We start from the raw sequence: 25,007 nt of genomic DNA on the forward strand, positions 1-25,007 counted from the left end.
ATCTTCATAATACTGTTTTTATTCTTTTGTTATATATGCCGCACCCTACTTTTATACTTGATGCTTTTTTGAAAATATGCTAAAACTAATTAATAAACTTACATAATATGTGTTTTCATTTCCTAGGCAGCTAAAGATTACGACATCAATAATGATAGTAACGATACCTTTCCTTTCTTGTTAGATCCTTCAGTTATGTTATTTCAATATTATAGACCTTAGATAGACTGCCTTTGGTCCATTGAGTATCCAGTTATTCTGATAATTCATTCCTTCCACAAGTTTAATCATTTCTATCTTACTATAATTTGTATTCATTTTATGATACTTATATCTCCTATCACTTGCGTCAACACTTTTTCTTTTTCATATATATCTACGGATAAAACTGTATTTCCGACATAGGAAACACAACTCGAACGATACAAGGTATGCTCCTGAGACTGATTTCTTAATCCGGCAGATCCTCACCCTAAAATAAGTTAGAGTATTTTTTTGTCATCTGATTTTAGAAAAAGTTGTATTCTCACTGGCAAAGTGATATTATTGTGTAAAGTTTGAAAGTGAAGTTTATAAGATCAGCAACCATGAATGATTGAGACTTATCTACATAGTGTTTTCTGATGATAAATTCTAAGGAGTAGGAAACACAGACCAGGAACATTTTTATAACAGTTAAGTGTAGCATCAAATTGTTTCCTGAAAAGTACTACACCAGTTATGTAGCACCTTTCATGAAGTATACATAAACCTGTTTCATTATTTCTTTCTTACTAAAGAGAAGATCTTATGTACATGGATCATTTATTTCAAATACTCATTTAAAGGCTACCATTACGGTGAAATACATTTACTGCATTGTACTCAGGCAAACAGGGAATAACAGAATTAAGTTGCATTCTTAAAGGTTATTTCACTTGAAAATGATTGAAGCAGAAATACTCCTCTGCTTAATTTCAGGATTGTGACATATACATTATACATATACGGAAATCTCATTATGGAAATATAAACTAGCCCTGCTTTTTTAATAAAGCTGTTGTATCTCCCAATTTTTGCTTCATTCCTTTGTATCACTCCCTTAATTCAAAGGCCCATTTAAAAAGTGAATAACTTATTTGCTTACATTTGCTCATGCTTATTAGAAATATATCTATTTCGGTGAAGTAAATCTAGTATAGCTTATATTAGAGTTTTATTTTATTCACTTTAAAAAGTTTATTGATATTGTCGGGCTTGTGGTAAATGCTTCAAGTACATTTTATCTCATAGTTTATCTTTTTAGGTTTTCTTTCCAAATAATATTCAATATGTTGGCCCATGAATGAGTAAAATGTCTGTGACTTACTTTATATTAGGATGTTTATTAAATTTTTGTAGTGTCTTTCAAGTCATATTACATGGAGGCATATATGAGCATGTGCTTTAAGACTATCCTGCCAGATCGCTTTATCTTATTTAATGTTTGTGATTTATAGAACGTATGAGAAAATGCTTTTTGCATTTGTATTACAGAATGTATACCACACACACACACACCACATATAAAAATAGTGTGAATTTTGTGGACCTGTGATCAATGGATAACTATATACCTGAACATGAGCTTCCATGACTGCTTGGTCTAAAATTTAATACATAAAAAACTGTGCATGTGTGATTGTGATTAAATCTGTTTACAATATCTCTTGTGACTCACATTCCAGGAAGAAGGAGCTTTTTTATATTTATTTATTTTTTTACAGGAATCAGTAAAAACCACAGAACCTCTATATTTATATTTGTGTCTGCATCAAACATTTTTAACTTGGAAGAATATCTTCCAGGGGGAGGGGGTATAATCTATTTCTGAGTGCCTTTTATTTTAGGATAAATTTAAAAGGATGTTGACACCCTTACATTAAGTACTCTGTAAGATTAGAGGGACTCTATATTTTGCATTTGTTTCTTCCATTAGCTAAAAAAATTACTAAAATTACAATATAATTTTAAAAAGCAATCAATAGAGTATTTTAGATATAAGTGAATGTAGGAAACTTCTCACTGTTCTTGGATGAGATGTACTTGTATAGATTTCAGTTAATTTTCATAATGATATTAAAATGCTGTAAGACTGTGTCTTGCAAACTTTGTTGAAAGTCTTTCTTTGTTTAGAAATTATAAATATTTGAAAAAAAGTTTATGATTGAACGTTTTTACTGGTCCTGTTTCAGCTTCTGTGTAACAAAAGCAGTTCAGAACATCCCTACCTTGGAATGATCAGTTAAGAAGGTACAAAAAATGTATTGGCCATCAGACATCATGTGAACCATTTTCATGTGCTGGACCTTTTGGACAATTAAAGAATTCTATATTGACGCAGAAGGGAGAAGTAATATAGCCAATCTCCAGATATGCTTTATACTTTATTTTAGATAGACTAAAGGGAGACTGAAATTTGAGGGGCTAAGCTCTCTCTTGATACTTAATAATTTCTAGTTTATTGTTATAAAATAACTAAAATAATGGCTAGCCCAGAAAGGCATCCCTACTTCTGGCAGAATCTCAGACAGTGAACAAGCCTCAAATCCAGCGTACTTTCTATTATAGTCCCTTATTAAGGCTGCAAACGAGCTCTAATCATTTTTTTTGTGTGTGAGATAATACTAATAATAGTTGAAAGGTGTAATACTAGTGTCAGAAGTAGAAGTAGCATTTGTAAAGATGTTCAGCATGCTTAGTCATTGGGGAAATGCAAATAAAAACCATAATGAAATACCATTTAATGGTTTCTCAAAGAATTGTAAACGGGGTCTCAAATAGATAGTGGCATTATTCACAATAGCCAAAAGGTGGAAACAAGTCAAGTGTCATCAGCAGATGAATAGATAAACAAATATGGTATATACATGCAATGGAATATTATTCAATCATAAAAAGGAATGACCTTTAGAGACATCCTACAGCATAGATGAACCTTGAAAATCTTAACCTAAGTAAAATAAGTCAGTTACAAAGGACAGCTACTGTTTGATTTCATGTATATGAACTATCTAGAATAGGCAAATTCATAGAGACAAAATAGATTAGCAGTTACCAGGGTTGAAAGAAAATGAGTGGTTATTGCTTAATGTGTACAGAATTTCTCTTGGGGATTATGAAAAACTTTGGAAATAGTTTGTTGATGGTTGCAGAACGTTGTGAATATAATTAATGCCATTTGTCCAGTTACAAATGGTTAAAATAGAAATATTTATGTTCTATTTGACCCCAATAAAAAAGAAAGAAGTAGTAGTTGTAGTAGGGTAATTTCTTACTATTCAATGGGTACCATCCTAAGTTGCTTATATGTCTTTAACTGTATCTGTTTATTACTATAGATATTATATCCATAAAAAGTTAATATTAATAAGTGAAAAACAAGAAAATTGTGTTTTGATTCTTGGGATCTTAATTTATGGCCACCTTGTATTTTATTGTCATCCATTTCTCTTAAGAGAACTTATGTCTTTTATAACTTTTCATTTAACATTTGCGTTAGTATGATTATAACAGTTAGTATGATTATAAAAGATAACACTTGTGAGAGATTTTCAAAATTATTTTTGGAAAAGAATGTGGATGCTACTTCTGAGACCTGTAATTTTGAATCACAACTAATATTTTCCTTCATATGAAAAAAAAGAGAAAATGTTTGTAGACCTAACATTTGGGAAGCTCTACCACAACCATGAAAAAGCTGGTTTTCTGTGCCTGTTACGAAGTTCACCCACATATGTACACAGATTTTCCTACCAACATTTTTTATGTCTGAGATTTTAATATAAACATATGGCAAAAGATAACCAAACATTGGAAAAACATTTCAAATGAGAAAGTCAATGACTTAAATTAAAGAGAACTTTGAAGAAACAGGGATAATGAAGTAGAAGTACCCTTGCTTCCTCCCTCTCAAAAAACTGTAATCAATAAATTCAAAAGAAAAGAGAAAATGGAATACAGTTGACCCTTGAACAACACAGGTTTGAAATGTGTGAGTCCACTTATACTTGTTGTTTTTGTTTTTTTTTTCAATGAATATACAGTTGGACCTTTGTATCTCTGGTTTTCAAATTCATGAATTCAACTAATGAGGCTGGAAAACAGTATTTTTCTTCATGGTTGGGAATTCACAGATGCAGAGGGCCAATTGCATGCATTGTTCTTCGCCATTTTTATATAAGGGACCTAAGCATCCATATATTTTGGTATCCTGTGGAATCCTGGAACTAATCCCCCACAGATACTAAGGAACTACAGTTAAGTTTGGGGAGAGTCAAATGTTATATGTGGATTTTCAACTGTGCAAGAGCAATGTTCCAACCTATGTGTAGTTCAAGGGTCAATTATAACTGCAAGAAAATTCCCATTTTGGAAAGGGGAGAATCATGAAATAAACAGTAATGATTCATCCATAGCAGATACCGGATATTTTTGGGCAACGATTCTATGTTCCCACAGTGTAACAATTTCTTTGGTTGGCTGCTCTTCCAATCTATGTGATGCTGTATTGGGGGATAATTTTCATTATTCTGCTTTTGTTAGTAAGGTGTAATTTGGTGTTTTCTTTCTAGAGTACTTTTTTTTAAAATAAATAAATTTATTTATTTTTGTTACAGATGTTTCTCCTTTTTCCCCCCACTGATTCTTCCCTCCCCCTCTCTCCCTGCCCTGTCCCCAGCTTTGTTGTCTATGCCCATTGTTCATGCATACATGCATAATAAGTTGTGTGGTTTATCTCTCCCCCACCACCCCTTCTTCTGGGGATTGTCATTCTGTACCCCATTTCCACATCTCTGGGACTACCCCATTCCTCAGACTGTTAATGTTCATTATATTCCACAAATAAGTGAGGTCATATGATACTTGTCTTTCTCTGTTTGGCTTGTTTTGCTTAGAATAATACTTTCCAGGTCCCTCCATGTCATCTCAAAGGATAAGAGCTCTTTCTTACTGCTGCATAGTACTCCATTGTGTATATGTACCACAGTTTTTTCATCCATTCGTCTACTGATGGATATTTGGACTGTTTCCAGATCTTAGCTATTGTAAATAGTGCTGCTACGAACATGGGGGTACATATATTCTTTCTGATTAGTGTTTCAGGTTTCTTAGGGTATATTCCTAGAATTGGGAACACCGGGTCAAATGGAAGTTCAATTTTTAATTTTTTGAGGTAACACCATATTGTTTTTCATAGTGGTTGTACCAGTCTGCATTCCCACCAGCAGTGTACTAGAGTCCCCTTTTCTCCACACCCTCACCAACACTTGTTGTTTGATGATTTGTTGATGGTGGCCATTCTGACAGGTGTGAGGTGATACCTCATTGTCGTTTTAATTTGCATCTCTCTGATGATTAGTGATGTTGAGCATTTCTTCATATGTCTCTTGGCCATTTGTATGTCCTGTTTGGAGAGGTGTCTATTTAGTTCCTCTGCCCATTTTTTAATTGGGTTCTTTGTTTTTTTTCTGTTGAGTTGTATGAGCACTCTATATATATTGGAAATTAACCCCTTATCTGATATATCATTGGCAATTATGCTCTCCTATACAGAGGTTGCCTTTCCATTTTGATGATTATATCTTTTGCTGTGCAGAAGTTTTTTAGTTTGATGCAGTCCCATGTGTTGTACAGGTCATTGAAAAAAGAAATAGAGCCCTGGCCGGTTTGGCTCAGCGGTTGGAGCATCGACCTGCGGTCCTGAGAGACCCGGGTTCGGTTCCCGCTAAGGGCACGTACCTCGGTTGCAGTTTGTCCCCGGCCCTGGTCGGTCGTGCGGGTGGCAGCCACTCAATGTGTTCCTTTCACATCGATATTTCTCTCTCTCTCTCTGTTCCTGTCTCTCCCTACCACTCTACCTGAACAAAAAAATGGGTGAGGATAAAAACAAAAAATAGAGGAAGATATAAAAAAGTGGAAGCGCATACCTTGTTCATGGATTGGAAGAATTAACATCATTAAAGTGTCCATACTACCCAAAGTAATCTATAGATTCAATGCAATCCCCATAGAAATACCAACAACATACTTCACAGAATCAGAACAAATACTTCAAAAGTTCATATGGAACCAAAAAAGACTTCGAATAGCCACAGCAATCTTGAAAAAGAACAAAGTTGGAGGGATCACATTACCAGATTTCAGGTTATACTACAAAGCCACTAATCAAAACAACCTGGTACTTGCACAAGAACAGGCATATAGACCAGTGGAACAGAACAGAGAACCCAGAAATGGACCCAAGGCAATATGCTCAATTAATATTTGACAAAGGTGGCAAGAGCATACAGTGGAGTAAAGACAGCCTCTTTAATAAATGGTGTTGGGAAAATTGGACAGCTGCATGCAAAAAAAATGAAATGAGACCATCAACTTACACCATACACAAGAATAAACTCAAAATGGATAAAAGACTTAAATGTGACTCATGAATCTATAAAAATCCTAGAAGAAAAGGTAGGCAACAACATTTCAGACATCATTCGCAGCAGAATTTTCACTGATACATCACCTAAGGCAACAGAAACAAAGGAGAAAATGAATACCTGGGACTACATCTAGAGTACTTTTGAGGGTATTTATCAAAATGTAAAACATATTCAGTCTTTATCTGGCTAAGACCATTGCTAGGAATTTTTCATAAGGTTACAATTTAACAGTTCACAAAGATTCATGTACAAAAATCAATATTTTTTAAAGGTAAAATATTGCAACAATATAAATGTATATAGAGAGGACAATGGTAAAATGTATAATTAATTTGATAAAAAATAACACATTTATATAGAAATAAGTGAGTGCCATTGTTGAGTGTGAAAAGATTACAGAACAGTATTTATAAACTTATATAGAATATTTACATCTATCTATATATTTAAATACACAAAGAGCTATCCAGAAGGATGTTTGTTTAAATGCTATCAGGGATTTTGAGTAACAGAACTCTGGATGATTTGTACTTCTTTATATTTTTCACAATAACTATATGTGACGTTTATAAAAACAGTTTATTTTACTGAACTTTTATGATGTTTGATAAGTTCCTTGTGGATTATTCACTTTATAAATGAACATGTTTACTTTTTTTTTTCTTTATTGATTTGAGAGAGAGAAGAAGGGAGAGGAAGGGAGAAATAGAAGCATTGATGAGAGAGAACATAGATTGGCTGCCTCCTGTATGCTCCCCACTGGAGATTTGGCCCGGAACGTGGGCATGTGCCCTGACCGGGAACAGAACCGGCAACCTATTGGTGCATGGGTTGATGCTCAACCACTGGGCAACACTGGCCCAGGCTAACTATATTTACTTTTAAGACAAACTTTTCCTATGCCATTCAGCATTATTTGAATCGCCTCTTGTGGTATTAATTTATATTTCTTCAGGAAATTATCTTATTTTAATATTACTCTGAAAAGAACAAAATTAGAAGCATCAATTAATCAAATTCTTTAAAGCCAAATGAAAATGAACTTTACTTGTATTTAAGTAGTTTTAGTTACTGGTAATAATAACTAGGTAATACTGAGGCTCCCTTTAACTATTAGGTAATTACTACAGGTGATAATATGTACAGGTACAGAGAGATATTATTATTGCTGAAGTGCTATCTGAGAGACCCGGCAAGTTACTTAGCCTCTCTAAGTAAGTCTTTGATCACTCATCTGAAAATGAAGAATATTGCCTGACTTAGCAGTTTGTTGTGTGGGTTTAATGAGGTACAACTACATGTAAAAAACTTTCATCAGTGCTTGAAATCTTTTAAAATGCTCAAAATATGTTAGTTATTATCATCTGTATGATAATAAAAACAGTAACCTAATTATATTTTTCAGGTAGATTAATGTTTATATAAGGCATATTTTATGCAGAGTGCATCTTTCAAATGGTAATTTTGGGTTTATTCTTATACAAGAAAGTTCAAAATAGTCTTCTATTACAGTGTTCTGTCAGAATTAAGAAATGACATTGAGGCATCAATGTTCTAAGCATTGCATTGTCACTTTTGCTGTTGTGCCCTTTGGTTGAACCACTGGAGTGACTAGGCCTATAATCATTAATGATTTCTATTTGTCTGACTTGTTAACTAACAGCTCTTTTAAAGGAGAAATAATTTTCAAAATTATTAATGACTCTGAAAAGTTTATTCTGTAGTTTAATTCTAATATTTTTTTCTGTTTTTGTTATGCTTGCCTCTACCTCAAAGCCTAAATTGAATATTTTTGGCCTCATATAAGAATTGTATTTATTATTTTTAAGTCTAATTATTTGCCTGGCATAACATCTTTACATTTTTTCTTATGTGTGTTTTGAAATAAGATTGGATATTGTTTTTGTTTCTATAACATTCCATGTAATTCTAAACTTACATGGAAAACAAAGTTAAAGTTCCAGTTATTATTATATATCACATGCTAAGTCTACTGATTGTTAGTCAATTGACTTTCACAAATTCATATGCTACCAAAAATTTCTCATAATTATGTCATGATTTGCTTCACATTTTGGATTTGTTTTTCAAGAAAATGTACTTCTTTCTTGTGATTTTCTTATTTTCTTGGAAAATAGAGATAAAAAGTAACAATGAAAACTAGGAATAATAGGTTGTCTTAACTAGATTTGACTATTTGGTCACTTACTCTAAATGTAGACTGCCTCCCTAAAAAAGTTTTACATCATGCCCAGCTGGTGTGGCTCACTGATTGAGCGTTGACCCAAGAGGTCACTGGTTGGATTCTAGGTCAGGGCACGTGCCCAGGTTGTGGGCCCAATCCCCAATATGGGGCATGCAGGAGGCGGCCAGTCCATGTTCTCTCTCATCGAGGGTTCTATCTCTCCCTCCCTCCCCCTTCCTCTCTTTCTAAAATTAGTAAAGAAAAAAAATTTTTTTAAGTTTTACGTCAGAACTACTTTGGAAGACATAGATCTGGTTTTAAATATTGGATGTCAGAATAAATATATATTTAAAGGAGGTTTCTATATACATAGCATTCTAAATCTGAGAAAATATCTTATCTGCCCTTTGTAACTGAAATATATTTGAGAATAGGAATATTTTTTTTTTTGGTTGTGTTTCTCCCTAAGAAAACTGCTCCAGAACGAGTATCTGGCTAATCTATATTGAAGCTACAAAAAATTTTTCTTAGAAAACTCCATTCAAAATCTAGGTGTCTAGTTTATAATAACTGGCTGATAGTTCCGTGTGTTTTTTAAATTAGTGCATTGGAATAAAAGTAAATACATGAACATGTACTTTAACATTAGCTATCACATAATATTGACTGTTTTTCTAGATTCATCTTTTGAATCTGTAGTAAAACACAGTATTTTTGAGCAAATTAATTGTACCAGCTGTTCTCTTTGTTGATAGATTATAGGTCTCAGTGTGTAATCATAATCCATTTATCTATCCTTCTAGCATCAGAGGCTCCTTGAAATGCTAGATACAGAGAAGGACCTATTCAAAGAAAAAATAAAGGAAGCTTTGATTCAGCAATCTCAAGAACAGAAGGTAATACTTTAAGTCTGCTCAGAGTCTGCAAAGAATATGTTCTGTTACTCTCGATAATACATTTAGTATCTGTCTCATCACTTACAGGAAATATTGGAAAAATGTTTAGAGGAAGAAAGGCAAAGAAATAAAGATGCACTAGTATCTGCTGCAAAGGTATTTCCACCTGAAAAGTTTATTCTGTGGTTTAATTCCTGTAACTTTTATTTGTTCTATTTGTTGTTATGCTTACCTCCACCTCAGAGCCTAAATTTGAAATTTTTATTCTCATGTAAAATTTATATTTATCACTCACTTGCCTGGTATATATCATCTGTAATAATGGGTTTCTTTGTAAGTGGAATTAAAAAACTGAGTTCATTAATGGTATAGCCAATCTTTTGTAAGATACTTTATTCCAGAAAAACTAAAAAGAATGTTTTTTATTTTTATTTTTCCTCTTATACTGTATGATACTATGTTTATATTCTTGTTAAATTCACATTATACAAGATTATAATGATATTGAATTGCTTTACATTTAGATTAGTAATTAATTATTAAAAGAATTTTTAAAAGAATATATATATTGCCCTGGCTGGCTTTGCTCAGTGGTTAGAGCATCGACCCACAGGCCAAAGAGTCACAGGTTCAATTCCAGTCAAGAGCACGTACCTCAGTTGCAGTTTGGTCGCTGGCCCTGGTTGGGGTCATGCAGGAGGTAACCAATTGATGTGTCTCTCTCTCACATCACTGTTTCTCTCTCTCTCTTTCTCCCACTCCAACTAAAGATAAATGGAAAAATATCCTTGGGTGAGGATTTAAAAGAAATGATAACAAAAATTAATTATATATATATATATATATATATATATATATATATAGAGAGAGAGAGAGAGAGAGAGAGAGAGAGAGAGAGGCACTGATTTCCACTTGGTATTTGATAGGTATCATACAGGTAATATGTGTGAGAGTGTTTTGTGCACATGTGTGTGTGTATTTATATGTACATATACATTTAATTATGTATCAAGATATGTGATTTTTATAGCCAATTTTGAAATAGCTCATCTCAGTAATGATTCATAGATATTAAACATATATACCAACATATAAATATAGAATACTGACTTTTGCGGTTTGGATTTAGATTTAGCAATCATATTGAAAGTTTCTTATGTGTAAATAACTATACCGAGGTGAAAGTTCAAGGGTAACTGTAATTCTCTTTTTTTCTCAAAGAACTTACAGTCAAGTAAGAAAACATTATTTATTTACCAATAAGGCAAGAAACAATACATTATATTATTGTGAGTGTATAGATAGTAATTCCATGTCATAGGAGTTTTGAACAATAAATTACTTTTGAAATGAGTCTTGAAGGATGACTTGCTTTCTGAATTATAAGTTTGAATTTTATTCCGTAGGTAGGGGTAGACATATTGTCATTTTTTTAATACTGGTAGTTGACATTAACATTTGGAAATTGGAAACAACAAAAGCTAGGCTGGGTAAGATATATTAGTGGCAGAAATAGAATAGTAGTATTTCTTTGGAAAGGAAATAAATAGGCAAATTCTAGAAATAGTTAAAAGATGGAATCAACATATATGTTTTGTCTGGATGATATAAGAGGTGACCAAGTTGTGAACTCTCTGAGTATCGATTCCATAGCAACATGGAAAATAATGCTATTTCTTTGGTATAGAGTTTGAGGTGCCTGTGATATATACAGATGACAAAGTCAAGTAGAGAACTAAATCTACCTGACATTTATAACTCAGGAGAAAGGAACGACCTGAAGATACTTATAGTGTTTTTTTGTTTTTGTTTTTTAGCAGGTAGATGGTAATGGTAGCCATGGAAATTATTGTCACGTATAATCACTTCTCAGGAGAGTGTACAGTAACAAGTGGTCCAAGGGCTGAGCCTTGAAAGAACAATAAAATTTTAAATGCAGAGAAAGGAAGAAGTTAGTAGGAGAAGCATAAACTGCATGCTGTCATGCAAACCAAGACAAGAGAGGGCTTCAAGAAAACAGAAATAGGCATCTATATAAAGTGTTGCTCTGAAAACAAAAGTAAGGACTAAAACAACAAAAATTATGCCCTCAGTTGGTTGGAGTGCCATCTCCTGGTCCTGGGTTCAATTATCAGTCAGGTCACATGCCCAGGTTGCAGGTTCGATCTCTGGCCAGATCACGTGCAGGAGGCAGCCGATTGATGTTTCTCTCTCACATTGATGTTTCTCTCTCCCTCTTCCTTCCTCTCTCTTCCAAATACATTTAAAAAGTACTGTCCATATATACAAATATCTATATCAATATCTATATCTATATCTACCGATAGATAGATATAGATATAGATAGATATAGATATAAAATTTAGGTTAAACAACATGGAAGGTATTGGTGAGCATTGTAAGAGTACTGCAAGAGAAGTCTAGTGGAGTCAAATAGTTCAGAAAATGGTAACAGTCAACTTCCATAACTTTTGTCAAATTAGTCGTGAACTGGAACAATCGAAAAAGTGGTAACTCTAGGGATTAGGGTGGAAGGTCTGTGGACTTTACCGCATCCCGAGTAGGATGGTTTTCTGGAGGAATATTCTTATGCAATTGTTTGAGTTGCAGCTGAAGTGTCGGCATTTTTTCATGGAACTTCATTTTACTGAATAACTAGGGTTATGCAGACTTTAGTATTCGGCAGGTCTTTCTCTGAAATAAGGGGAGTGAGCCAAGCACGTTAAGAAAAAGAACTGACACTGTTTGTTGCTAGTGATAAAATTTGAGCTCTAGAGCAAAAATTAGAATTTTGGAAATTTTGTATCTGCTTTCTAATACCTAAAACTTTTCTGGTTAAATTGATGGTAGTGTTAACAAGTGTGACTTTTTTGCTGTAATATAATGTTTTTAAAATCATGCATAGATAAAGGAGTCATTCAAAGTGCAAGAAAGCATTGTAATACAAGTACAAAAATTTGACATGATTTGATTTTCCATATTGCAACTAACTTTTAAGAACTACTTCTTATTAAGTTTTGGTGTGTAATCATCCAGAATATCTGCAATGATTTCAACCTGGCTCATAAATATTTCTCCTTTCTCTACAACATAACTGTGTGAGACTGGTTTTTTTCTTTTTAATATACCTCAGCCAATATTACAGGCTAATTCAGAAGAGCGATATTAAAATCTAGATGTCTTCTATTAAGTCAGATATTAAGGAGGTTTACAAACATTCTTACATTCTTTTCACTTTTTAATTTTGGGAAGTATAGTTATTTTTATAAATTATAGCATACGTTATATATAATACATTAATATTATTAGTTTTTAATGAATTAATCAGTAAATATTTTAATTTTATCTTGCTTCAGATTTCTCATATGTAAATCTTAATATGTATAACCAACATAAACAAAAGCTCTTTGAAGTCTTTAATAATTTTTAAGAATGTAAAGAGATCCCAAGACCAAATAGTTCAACAACTGCTATTTTTAAGCTAAGGCTTGGTTTCTTTGAAGTTTAGAAATGCCATGAAAGTAAGTTGATTATTTGTACAAAGACAAATAATTGATTTTATTTTACGGCACTTATTAAATATGCATAAAAAAGCAACGTCAGAATTAAACCCTGTAGAATCAAAGGTTGTGTTTTTTCAGTTAACCCAAGTCTGTTTTAGGCAAAGAAATACTGTGCAGTCATCCTTTCAATTCTTTTGTTTTGGTCATTATTTGTTTTGAAGCTTGAGAAAGAAGCAATGAAGGATGCAGTTTTAAAAGCCATAGAAGAAGAAAGAAAAAATTTGGAAAAAGTCCATGCTGAGGAAAGGGAATTATGGAAGACTGAGCATGCAAAAGATCAAGAAGAAGTATCTCAGGCCATTCAAAAAGCTATACAAGAGCAAAGAAAAATTAGTCAGGTGAGTGAAATTAATTCTTTGTGAATATTTTTTTCTTATTTTTCTTAAAATGCAGTATCCTTACATTTATTTTATCTTACTGGACATATCAGTATTTAATCAATTTTGCCTTTGGTATTAATATTTTAAACAAATAATTCTAAATAAAGCTATATTTGTACTTTCTTATACTTGTAATATTACCTTTTTACTCTATTTAAAAAACATTACAATCCAAATTTATGTTTAGTCACTGAAACTACATTAAGCCATTTGTTTAACATATTTGTTTTTCTTTTTCACAAACCAACATACATACGCTCACCATCAATACAAAATAATATACATATGTAGGAAACAATTTGATTCAGTTAATTTTTGTCTAATTTTTGTATCTAAACCTGAAATACATAGTAATAATTAATAAAACCTCACAAATAATTCTTACAGTTCATAAAAGGTATATGCATATCAACAAATATGCCCTACATACAATATAACTTGATTATTTATATGAACAATTGAAAACTTTATTAGTTTTATTTTTATAATTGAATTTACATGGTTTTATTTTACTCGTATTTAGTCTTTTCTTTATATAGGCAAAAATATACCTGACTGAACGTTTCCTTAAACAACTTTGATAAGCAAAAATAATATTCATAGAAGTATTTTCTTTTATATTTTCAGTGTTACATTATTTTAGTACTTGTTTATTCAACCACACATTATAGATGTAGCTAAAATGATTCTTTTGAAAACAACCAAGATTATTATTATTTTTTTTATTGATTTTTAGAGGGAGGAAAGGAGAGAGAGAGAGAGAAAGAGAGAACATCGAATTGGCTGCCTTCTGCATGGCCCCCACTGGGATTGGGACTACAACTAGGGTATGTGCCCAGACCAGGAATCAAACCAGTGACCTTCTGGTGCTTGGGTTGATGCTCAACCAGTGAGCCACACTGGCCGACCCAAGATTATTTTCTTATTCATTTTACTGAAGGCTTATGCTTTAATTCTTCTAATATCCAGGATAAATTTTATACAGTTTAAATTAAGTTATCACTTCAGTTAATTCTTAAGAACACACTGTTACCCATTTATTGTAAAAATTAAAGCGACCTGTAAGTAGCATTTATCCCAAGATAGCAGTAGTATTGTAACAGATCTTATCTTTTTTATTTCTTTTTTCCATTAGAGTGATGATTACTTTCTACTTCTTTCTGTAATCTATTGTTAGTATCAACAAATATATATTGATCACATGTTGTATATAAAATGCTTAATTGCCTGCCAGTTCAGTTGATTGGAATTCCATGCCAGTAAGATCAAGATCATTGTTAAGTCCTGATTTGGGAGAGTTTGCTTAAACCACTTGTGTGACCACAGACCACTCTTTTAACCTCACATAGATGTTGGCTGTTGGTCACCATGAAGTTGGGCAAGATGGCATGAGTAAATCAACACATATTTATCACCCAAACAGAAAAATACCTACCTTAAAAAACACTCTTCTCTGCTGATTTGTCTGAAGCATTTCTTGTCTATAAGAAACACTACAATATATGATATACTGTAAAGTTTGTTCTGTATAGTTTCAGAGTACTGTGAGGATAATCCATTCATGACATGAATAAGTACTACATTTTGTTTGTTTTCTTACAAATAGTTGTATATTTGTAAGGAGAGGAGGAAAAGAAAAGAGGGGGAAAGAGAGAGGGAGAGTTTCTTTGTTTTGTGGCTGACAGAGTTGAACAGAGAACATCTAGCAGAGACTTTTTTGTTTTACATTTTAATGACAATATTTCTTAGTGAAAAGTGCACGTGGTTTGGGCTTCAACTTAGAAAAGGCAGTGCAACCCCCTGGTATTGGGCAAGGAGACACCTGATTGATGGTGTTGGTAATCAGGGGCAAAGCAGATGTATAGTCCTTAGTTCATCCTAGCTTGATGCCTGTATTGGTGGCCAGAGGTGTTTCATGCCTGAGGCACATAAAAAAAAAAGAAAAGAAAAGGCAGTGCTAAGTGAAAGCCTTACTTGACTTGAGCATGTTTTAATGAAATAGCTATGTATGTGGCCATGGTTTTTGAAACCCTCTCTAATACCTAACTTGTGTTTAGGTTTTGTTCTCACCCTTAGATCTCTGAGGGCTGGAACTTGGTACATCTTTCACATACCACATTCTTTTAGGATCAACATTGATAATGCCTTACCTTACTCAGTGTTTGCTATTGTAAGGTAGCCAACATTTCATGTCCACTGGACTTGGAGTCTTGCACCAGTAGTAAAATTTGCTACCTTTCTCCTCCTTCCACACACACCCCAGCTTTCCTACCTGTGACTAATATGCCTAAAATAGGGTCAGGACTTATGGGCATATCAATGTGTAAAGTTTAAGCAAGCTTTCCTCACTCCTTAACTGAAGGCTTTTGCTAATAATATTTTTATAAAAAGTTTATCCTGAACACAAAATCTCATGAATCTCCCACCTTTAGCAAACCAGTAATTCTGTTTTATTCATATTTGGAGAAAATGATCCTCAATGTTAGTGTTGATAAATTTCAACCTGCTATCATGTCCATATGGGTTATCAGAAAAATTTATTGTTATACTGTATAGGTAGATAGGTGAGAAGTTAAGTAGGTTGATCCTCATAAAGAGTATGCTTATTGCCCTGGCCGGTTTGGCTCAGCGGTTAGAGTGTCAGCCTGCGGTCCGGAGAGACCCGGGTTCGGTTCCCGCTAAGGGCATGTACTTCGGTTGCAGTTTGTCCCCGGCCCTGGTTGGTCGTGCGGGTGGCAGCCACTCGATGTGTCCCTTCACATCGATGTTTCTCTCTCTCTCTCTCTTCCTCTCTCTCCCTCCCACTCTATCTGTACAAAAAATGGAGAAATGTCCTCGGGTGAGGATTAAAAAAAAAAAAAAAAAAAAAAAAAAAGAGTATGCTTATTATAGAATGAATCACAATACATATATTCTTATATTTGGTCTATGTATGATTTCTTCCTCAGGGACACCTTTGATAGGAAGAAAACTCATATCAACTCCCAAGTATGGGAAACACTGCATTAACATTGTAATATTGGCTTCTTAAAAATATTCACCTGAGGACATGTTTAGAGAGAGGTGGGGTGGAGGGGAGAAAGAGAGAGAAAGATTGATGTGAGAGAGAAGCATTAATCAGTTGCCTTCCGTAAGTGCCCAATGCAATCAAACCCACAACCCAGATCTGTGCCCTGGCTGGGAATCAAACCAGTAACCTTTTGATGTACAGGATAGTGCTCAGCCAACTGAGCCACTTTGGCTGGAGAGTATTGGCTTTTGGGGGGAATCACCAATTTCTATTCATTTATAGGCTGTTTATAGCTATTTATAGGTATCACTTTATTCATTGATTACATCCTAGAAAAGAAAATTAGAAAAAGCAATAAAATATTATAGATTGCTTTGTAAAAATCCCATAAAGTTAATTAAATGCCACAAATTAGCTAAATTATAGGACTAGAAATATAAATTGCAAATATACTTTACCCATGGGCTACTAGTGATGGGAATCTGAACTCCTGCCTCTTGAACTTGTTTATACCCTTGAGGATTTTAACTGTGAGTTCCAGAATTATAATTAACATCCTTGTTATTCCTTTCAGGAAAATACCTGGAATCTAAGATATTGCAAAAGTTGACAGAATGTTATCATCACTTATATCAATAAGGAAAATAATAATAGTACTTTGTGTTCAAGTTTCATTTACTTGGCTTTATTCTAAACAAATATTTTAGGCTATTTGCTAAAAAGCTATTTTTATGAAATTTGTTATTCAGTTTTGGCTGCAGAAAAATAGGAAGAAAATAGTAGTTGTGGTGATGGTACTGGTGGTGGTAGGGTTGGCAATAATTATAACAATATTGGCTACCATTAATTTATTTCTAAGTACTAGGCACTTGCTAATTGGTTTACATGTTTGATCTTATTTAATCCTCACAACCACCATATAAGGCAGAAACAAACTGTTATTATCCCCAATTTTACAGGAGCGGAAATGAAAGCTTAGGAAGATTATGTAACTTGCTCAGGGCCATAATGACATTTTGAAAAGTCAACAGTCCAGATCCAAAACCAGCCAGCCTTACTCCAGAGGCCTTGCCCCTCCCCACTGTGCTGTTCTCCCTCCCAGTTTGCTCCTCTTAGAATAAGGTACTGATTCAGCATATTGACCATTTATGTATAATTTCAGTAGGAAAAACTTGAAGGGGTCATTTTAATTTCTTTATTCATTTAGTAATATTAAGCATGTACCAGGTACTGTTGACACTGTTGGAAGAGTTTGGTATCTCTAACAAGATAGAGAAGGTCCCTGTGCACTCATGGAACTTATATTCAAGTTAAAAATTTTTTACTAAATAAGCTAATTCCATTTAGTGATATAAGCTGTGAAGAAAAAAAAACAGGGTTATGTGTTAGCTGAGAAGAGGTAGTGGGGGACTTGTTTAGTTGAAGTTAGGAAAGAAGCCAGACTCAAAAAATGTGCATGCTACGTGATTCTATTGAAATGGAATTCTAGAGAAGGCAAAACTAATTTGAGAGGAAAGAAATCAGTTGTTGCCTGGGAAGGGAGGAGACTTTTAGAAGGTAATGGAAACGTTTTAATTATAATTGTGGTGGTGATTACATTTGACAAAACTTATCAAATTATCTATGTCATGGTGATGAATTTTATTATATGCAAATAATATTTTCATAAAGCTATCTTTAAAAAAAAACAACAACACACAAATGTCTACCCGAATAAATTGTTGGACAGGTGGTGACTTCATTTACTATGGTGAAGAAGGGTTGAGTTTCATGGGCATAAAAAATACAGTTTGTTTCTATTACATTAGAGGTGCCTATTCTTAATCTTAGAGAAAATACTGACTAGGCAGTTAGAAATATGGTTCTGGAGTTCAGATGACTTGTCAGGGCTGGAGATCAAAATTTGGGATTGACAGAATATAGATGGTATTTAAGCCAAGCAAATTAAAAAGAAAACTTTTCTGGACAGTACTCTTCATGACGTTCTTTTATGGAAAGTGGCCACCTTCTACCTAGAAAAAATATGGTCACTTCAGAGTAACTGTGTGATAGTGGAAATAGCCTCACACTTGCAAGTGTGTTTCAGATGAAATTGTGATGGTATTAAACATATTGGTGCTTTCTGTATCATACTCCTCTCCAGGACTGAGAGGCCAGGACTTCATCTGCCTTTTTCAGGAAGCTCAGGGTCACCCGTGTAAACAGTAGTTTCTGCCACCCTCTGCCCATCTCCTCTCTAGTTTCGCAGGCCAGCATTCATCACGACCTCTAGTTCTTTGGCAGCTCACTGGGATACATGCAGCCTGGAGAGCTGCTGCTGTCCAGGGAGCTACAACCTGCTTGGGTGCTGACTGACGGGGCTGATTAGAGAAGCCTAGAAGCTGGTTTTTAATTCTAAAATGTAGGTCACTTCACAGCACACAGATGTTTAATACAAACAATTCTGGAAATAAAACTTATAATTAACAGCAAGTAAGATCTTTGGCCACTAAGCCAAACTAGAAATTAGAAAAGGATAGAGTATGGCAAAGCAAACAGCAATCAGTGTAAACTTAAGCAACTACAGTTACTCCTGCGGAAGTAAGGAAAATAAAACAGCTTCTGCTTTATGATTTATCTCTAGATTTTTCTCTGTGTTAATAGTGTCATTAACTGAGGAGATAAATGTTAAACTCGGTCAGAAAACCCAGTACCTAAGGATGTGGCACATAGAGCTTCGAACTTATTTGAGAGACAGTTTTGTTTAGCTCTGGTCATAAAGGAAAACTAAGTCATGGTGTTGATTATAGATTTGTACTTTTTTTTTTTTTTTTTTGAGACATTAAATAGAAAGCTTGAATCTGACTTACTTGACTTTCATATTAATTGTGTGCCTTGAAAGTTTTTGTTAAAGAAAAAGGAAAGTACATTTGTTATTGACACAGACATGAGCAAAAAGAAGAGAACCACTGATTTTGCTGTTCCAGCAAAGTCCTGTAGAAGGAGGACGCCAGTGCACGCAGGGCTGAAAGTGTTTCTGACGTTGAAGTGCTTCATCCTAGTTTATAACCACAGCCTCTGTCATTTGTGGGTGTATTTTCCCCAAAAGCCACAGACATTACAATCAGTGGTTAAGTTTTCTTTGAGAAATTTAGTATTGCCACCTGACTCTTCTTTTTACGAAGGAAATAGCATTTCTGTTTTAGCTTAGCAGGCCAGATAGTTTCACAACACTGAAATATTTGTTCTGTACTGACTTATTTAGTTTTGATTCATTGGTTTGTCTTAAACTTGTATGTACAAAATTTTGGTAATAATCTAGTTAATTATAGGTAAAATTTTAATTACATTTTAATTGCCAAATGCATTGTATCTAGGGACAAGTGAACAAATAGTACATCAACATATCATCTCTTGAGACTTTTTCCTTCTCTTCAGTTTCTTGCTTCCTTCAATGAGATAATCATCTGCCAAGTTATCCAGTCCTGAGAACTGGAATTTCTCTTTGCTTCTCCCTCTCTCATCCCCATTTTCATACCTTTTTAATCATTAAAACCTTCCCACTTTACTTGTTAAATAATTCTTAAACATATGCACTTCCTACCAGCTATCATTGTCTTAATTGTGGTTCTTATTGCTTATCTGACATTCTGCATCAACTTCTTTGCTTGCTGTCTTGTCCTCTTTCAATTTGGAATGAAAAATGAATGTCATTCTCCCACTTTAAACTCTTCAATACTGCCCGGTAGCCTATGTGATGACATTCAAGCTCCTTGTCATGAACTATAAATCTTCCAGAGGATGAAATGTAAATCTTTCAGTGACCTGGTTCCTACCTCTCCTGCTCATCTTCTGCCACTCTGCTTCTGTTTCTGCTCTTAGTTCCAAACTGCGGGGACACATACTGTGCTATCTTAGGGTATCGACTTTTATTCATACTGTGCTTTCAGCCTTGGATGCCATTGCTTTCCTGACTTGAAAACCCCACTCTTATTTAATAATTAAGCATTTCTTAATCCAGAAAATTTATATTCCACGTCTCAGATTAAAGCACATGTCCTTTCATCTTTAGTATTCAGTGTATAATTAGCACTGCCCCGCATATTCCATTGAAAAGATCTGTCCGTGTCTCCTCCAGTCGAGTATCAGCACCTTGAAAGTAGAACTTAGCCTTGAACAGACCACTGGAGATTATGAAACGCTGCAGGACCAGCACTGTTTTAATGAGACAGATTAATCTTCTAAAAATAGACTTGATCTCACAATACAGTTTGGAACCTTCAGAGTTTTGGTTGCTTTGAAATGGAACATTTTAACAACAGTTAGGTGACCAAAAATACGACTCTCTATTAGGATCCCTTAAAAAGAAAAAAAAGTATTCAGTAGATTTGTTGTTTAGTACCAAACTGAGATGATTATTATCTTTTTTTTTTGGTATGTGCCCCTAGCAGAAACCGAACCTGGGACTCTCTGGTCCGCAGACCAATGCTCCAACAGCTGAGCCAAACCAGTCAGGGCTATCATTTTTTTTTTTTAATGAAATATCTAGAAAATGATCTTAGAGAAGGAAGGATAATTACTGTCAGCTTCAGAGAACCGTTCGCGCAGAAGCTGGTCCAGGTTTGCTGAGGTGTGAGTGGCAGAGAGCCCTGCGGGTCCCAGCGGAGCCTCACTCGCTCCCCTGCCCTGCTTCCGGACAGACCTTTCCCAACCAGGGCGGGGCCATTCCGGAGCCTCCTCGGTGTCCATTCCTCCCTTCCCAGAGTGATACTTTTTATCTCTTCGCCACGTGGTTTCGAAAAGCTGAAAAGGGACAGATTAGAAAACGTAGGTGAAAAATTGTAGCTCAGTGCAGTATGAAGCTATCAAATCACAATTTATGTAGTAAAGTGTATCATTTCTACTTTTGTGAAGAATGGATTAGGTGGGAGGTTGGAGAACGTATGTGTGGGAGTGTATTCTCTGCTGTCATTTTTTGCTCTCAGCATTTCTACTCCTCTGTCATTATGGGCACAAGGCAATGCCAACCTGCACAGATGTACTGTTCCTAACATCCTAAAAATATGCCGTTCTGATCATTTAATTGTTGAACATTCTCTTTCAAGATTACTGTAAAATACATTTAAAATATCTCTACTTTTTAAACATGTAACATTAGTTAAGTAATTTGATTGCTTTATACCTTAGGGTAAACTTGCCTCTCATAATGGCTCTCAGATTAAATAAAAATACACATAACTCTTTTGTTAATTTTAAACACCAAATATTATTGCTTATATATCTTTTTATTTTAATTCTCTATATTTTGCTTAATGGTACTGTGTCTTTCACACAGATCTCTGTTAGTTGACAGGCTCTTCCATTGTAAGTACCGTTAACAAGTTTATAACGCAGCATACATTTATGTCACTTACTTAGCATAGTGCCTGGGACATAGGATGTGTTATGGCTGCTGAGATGCCCACTGTTGTTGATACTGTTATTATTACCACCTTCTTAATCACTCTGTGATTTCACATAGTGCCATGCATAGTAAACAGTGAGAGAATGGATGGTCACTGTGGTTATCACGGTGCCCGTGGATGGTGCAGTGAACTCACCAGGGTGCTGCAGGCTGTTTCAAAGATTAGATGGCAGTGCGGAGATACTTGAGAGCTCATGGAAACCAGGTAAACTACCAGCTTCTCCATACTTAATTTCTCTTATATTTCTTTCTTATTACATCATATTTTAGTGAATCTGGGTTTGGTTAGGGATTGCTGTGATAAAAAGTAAATATCATACAAATGTTAATGTGGAACAGGATATGTGATTGTTATTGTCCAGACCTATGCCAAGATTTAAGATGTTGTACAGTGGCCGAATGTGGACAAAATTCATGAATAAGTAACCGTAGTTGAGGGTGAAATAAAAGTATTTTTCTTTCACTTTTTGTATGTCTTTAAATAGCTGCTAAGTTATGACCCAATTAATTAATAAATGGGCAATTAGGGATTTCCTTTGGCTTAGAAAGCATCACGAAAAACTTCCTCAGGCCGCAGTGGAGCCATGAACTGAGACAGTTTGGGAAGCTCTAACCTGGTGTGGACCAACTTTATCAGGTGCTGTGGGGGACACAAGAACATACAATATAGTCCCTGCCCTTAACTAGATTTCCTTTGAACTGGGGAAAAAAATCACTCATTCACTGGAGATGAATTACATGTCTGCACTCTACCAGATACTGTGTTAGAGCTCTTGTCATAAGGAATGTGAACTATGGCCCTGGCCGGTTTGGCTCAGGGGTTAGAGCATCGGCCTGCGGTCCGGAGAGACCCGGGTTCGGTTCCTGATAAGGGCATGTACCTCGGTTGCAGTTTGTCCCCGGCCCTGGTTGGTCGTGCGGGTGGCAGCCACTCGATGTGTCCCTTTCACGTCGATGTTTCTCTCTCTCTCTCTCTCCCTCCCACTCTATCTGAACAAAATATGGAAAAATGTCCTTGGGTGAAGATAAAAAAATAAAAAAAATTTAAAAAAAAGAATGTGAACTATGATAAATATAGTCCCTGGCTTCGAAGGGATTTCAATTTGGTGAGATGGACAAGTACAGCAGTTACTGAATCTGAGTTAGGGAGTGCTTTTAGAGAAAAAAATGTAAGGTGCTCTTTGAGCAGATGTAAATGGTGGTAGATCCACCCACACTGTGAGGAGAGGTGGAAGATCTAGACTAGTTGAGGGAAGGCTTCTAGAGATGATGCTTAAACTGAATTGTGCAGGAAGAGGAGAAGCCGTGGTTCTCGGAAGAGAAGGATATGGGGAAATCATTCCAGGCTGAGAGGGCATAACACGCCCAGGGCACTGCATCCTGAAGACTTACTGTGCGCATGACAAAACGGTCGTTTCCACAGAGATTGGGAACATGAATGAGACTTTGCTGTTGTCTTCAGTATCTTACAATGAACTAGGAAATATGTCAGATCCATAAATTGCCCTAATGTGAGGCAGAATGAGATACGACAAAGCACATGTGGTTGGGGTGCTTGAAAACACAAAGGAGGGATGCATAGTGGGTGGTGGATATCGATTTGACAGAAATTGAAAATGTCTTTTGGGAAAGCAGTGTAGAACAAAGATGGAATGTATATGCATGAACAGATGATGAGAACATGGAAGTTTATTACTACCAGAGATAGAATGCCCCTGAAGACTTTACTGGTGCAAGAGTAACAAGGGCTGTATATCTTTTATGCAAGATTACCTTAGTAGCTTTAAATGTGACGAGTCTGAAGTTAAAAATGCTCCCTGAAAGGTGTTAGAATACTTGATATGCAAAAAGTGGGCAGCCTAGCCCACGTGATGGAAGTTAAAATGGTGGAGAAAAGACAAACATTTTGGAAGGGAAATGTTTGCCTAAACCTGGTGACTGAAGAAGAGGGTATGACATCACACACTTGTTTCAGGCATGACATTTTAGTGACTGGTGAAATTTATAGGACCTTGTATCTGGACCAAACAGCAAATAATTGATCATTTTCAGTGTGATTCTATTTTGAGTAATAGTGAGTAAACAAAAATAACACATTTACCAAACTGTCAAGATTTAAATGCTTTAGAGTTCTTTAGTTATATCATTTATTGATAATACTTTTATTTCAAGTAACAATATTCATTCTATTTATGTTGTATTTGTGGGAAGCAGAATATTTAAGTACTTTTGAGCTTCCTCTGTTTTATCAGCTTTATAATTTTATACATTATGTCAAGCAAATGTGGTTGGGGATTATTATATCCTATAGATATAGTAACATGTTTCACAAATGTCAAGTAGGTTGTTGTACCGCAGCACTGCAGGTTTTTACTGAGTCTTTTGTGCAGTGATAGCATTGTTGCTGTCCCCAACAAAGGATCAGGTGGAGGAGAATAAAATATGTTGAATTATAAAAGGAACAATGTATCATTATATAGAGCTAAAAATTAAATGATATTTGAAGAACTTGTTTACAGGGGGAAGTCTTTAGTTTGTAAATCTCCTTTGTAAGGAAGAAGACAAGAGACTGTGAAAACATGACTATCTAAATTTTTAAGAAAACCAAAGATAATTTCTAGAAATGAAAGATATAATATTGGAATTTAAAACTTAATGAATAGACCTTCTTTTTCTAGCCATCACAACATAACCCATGCAGGACTAATCATTTCACACACACAAGAACCAGTAACAGCTGTGCAGTGTATCTGAAACAGCTTTATGAAGACATTGTGGAGCAGCAGATGCAGATGGATGGGATGCAGTAAGGGAGAAAATGAAAGTGTTCAAGGTGAACTTCACAGTCAGACTTTGAAAAGCATTTTCTATTTGGCAATATGTAGAATTAAAGTTCAAGCAGAAAACATCAGTCTTATAAAATTGATAAGGCAGAAGTTCAGGCTTGCCAAGGGGCCAATTTTCAGAACAAATTGTATAACAACACAAATCAGTGTTCAAATACCCGCCCAGTCCCAGTCTGTGGCCAAATCCTAAGTTGCATATGCAAAGGGAAGACTCTTAAAATCTATCAACAAAAGA

General features: G+C 34.8%; 1 protein-coding gene across 8 annotated transcripts in view; it reads left to right on the top strand.

The window, feature by feature from the left end:
* CCDC91 (coiled-coil domain containing 91) overlaps nt 1-25,007 on the top strand; it is a 273,314-nt gene that overhangs the window by 186,804 nt on the left and 61,503 nt on the right. For all 8 annotated transcript variants that reach the window (XM_036251940.1, XM_036251939.1, XM_036251941.1 and 5 more), the window contains 3 exons: nt 9,438-9,530; nt 9,618-9,686; nt 13,255-13,431. In XM_036251940.1, coding sequence (XP_036107833.1) covers nt 9,438-9,530; nt 9,618-9,686; nt 13,255-13,431 — 339 coding nt within the window. The remainder of the gene's footprint in view (nt 1-9,437; nt 9,531-9,617; nt 9,687-13,254; nt 13,432-25,007) is intronic.

Source organism: Molossus molossus, unplaced genomic scaffold (genome assembly GCF_014108415.1).
Source record: "Molossus molossus isolate mMolMol1 unplaced genomic scaffold, mMolMol1.p scaffold_m16_p_10, whole genome shotgun sequence".
Lineage (NCBI taxonomy): Eukaryota > Metazoa > Chordata > Mammalia > Chiroptera > Molossidae > Molossus > Molossus molossus.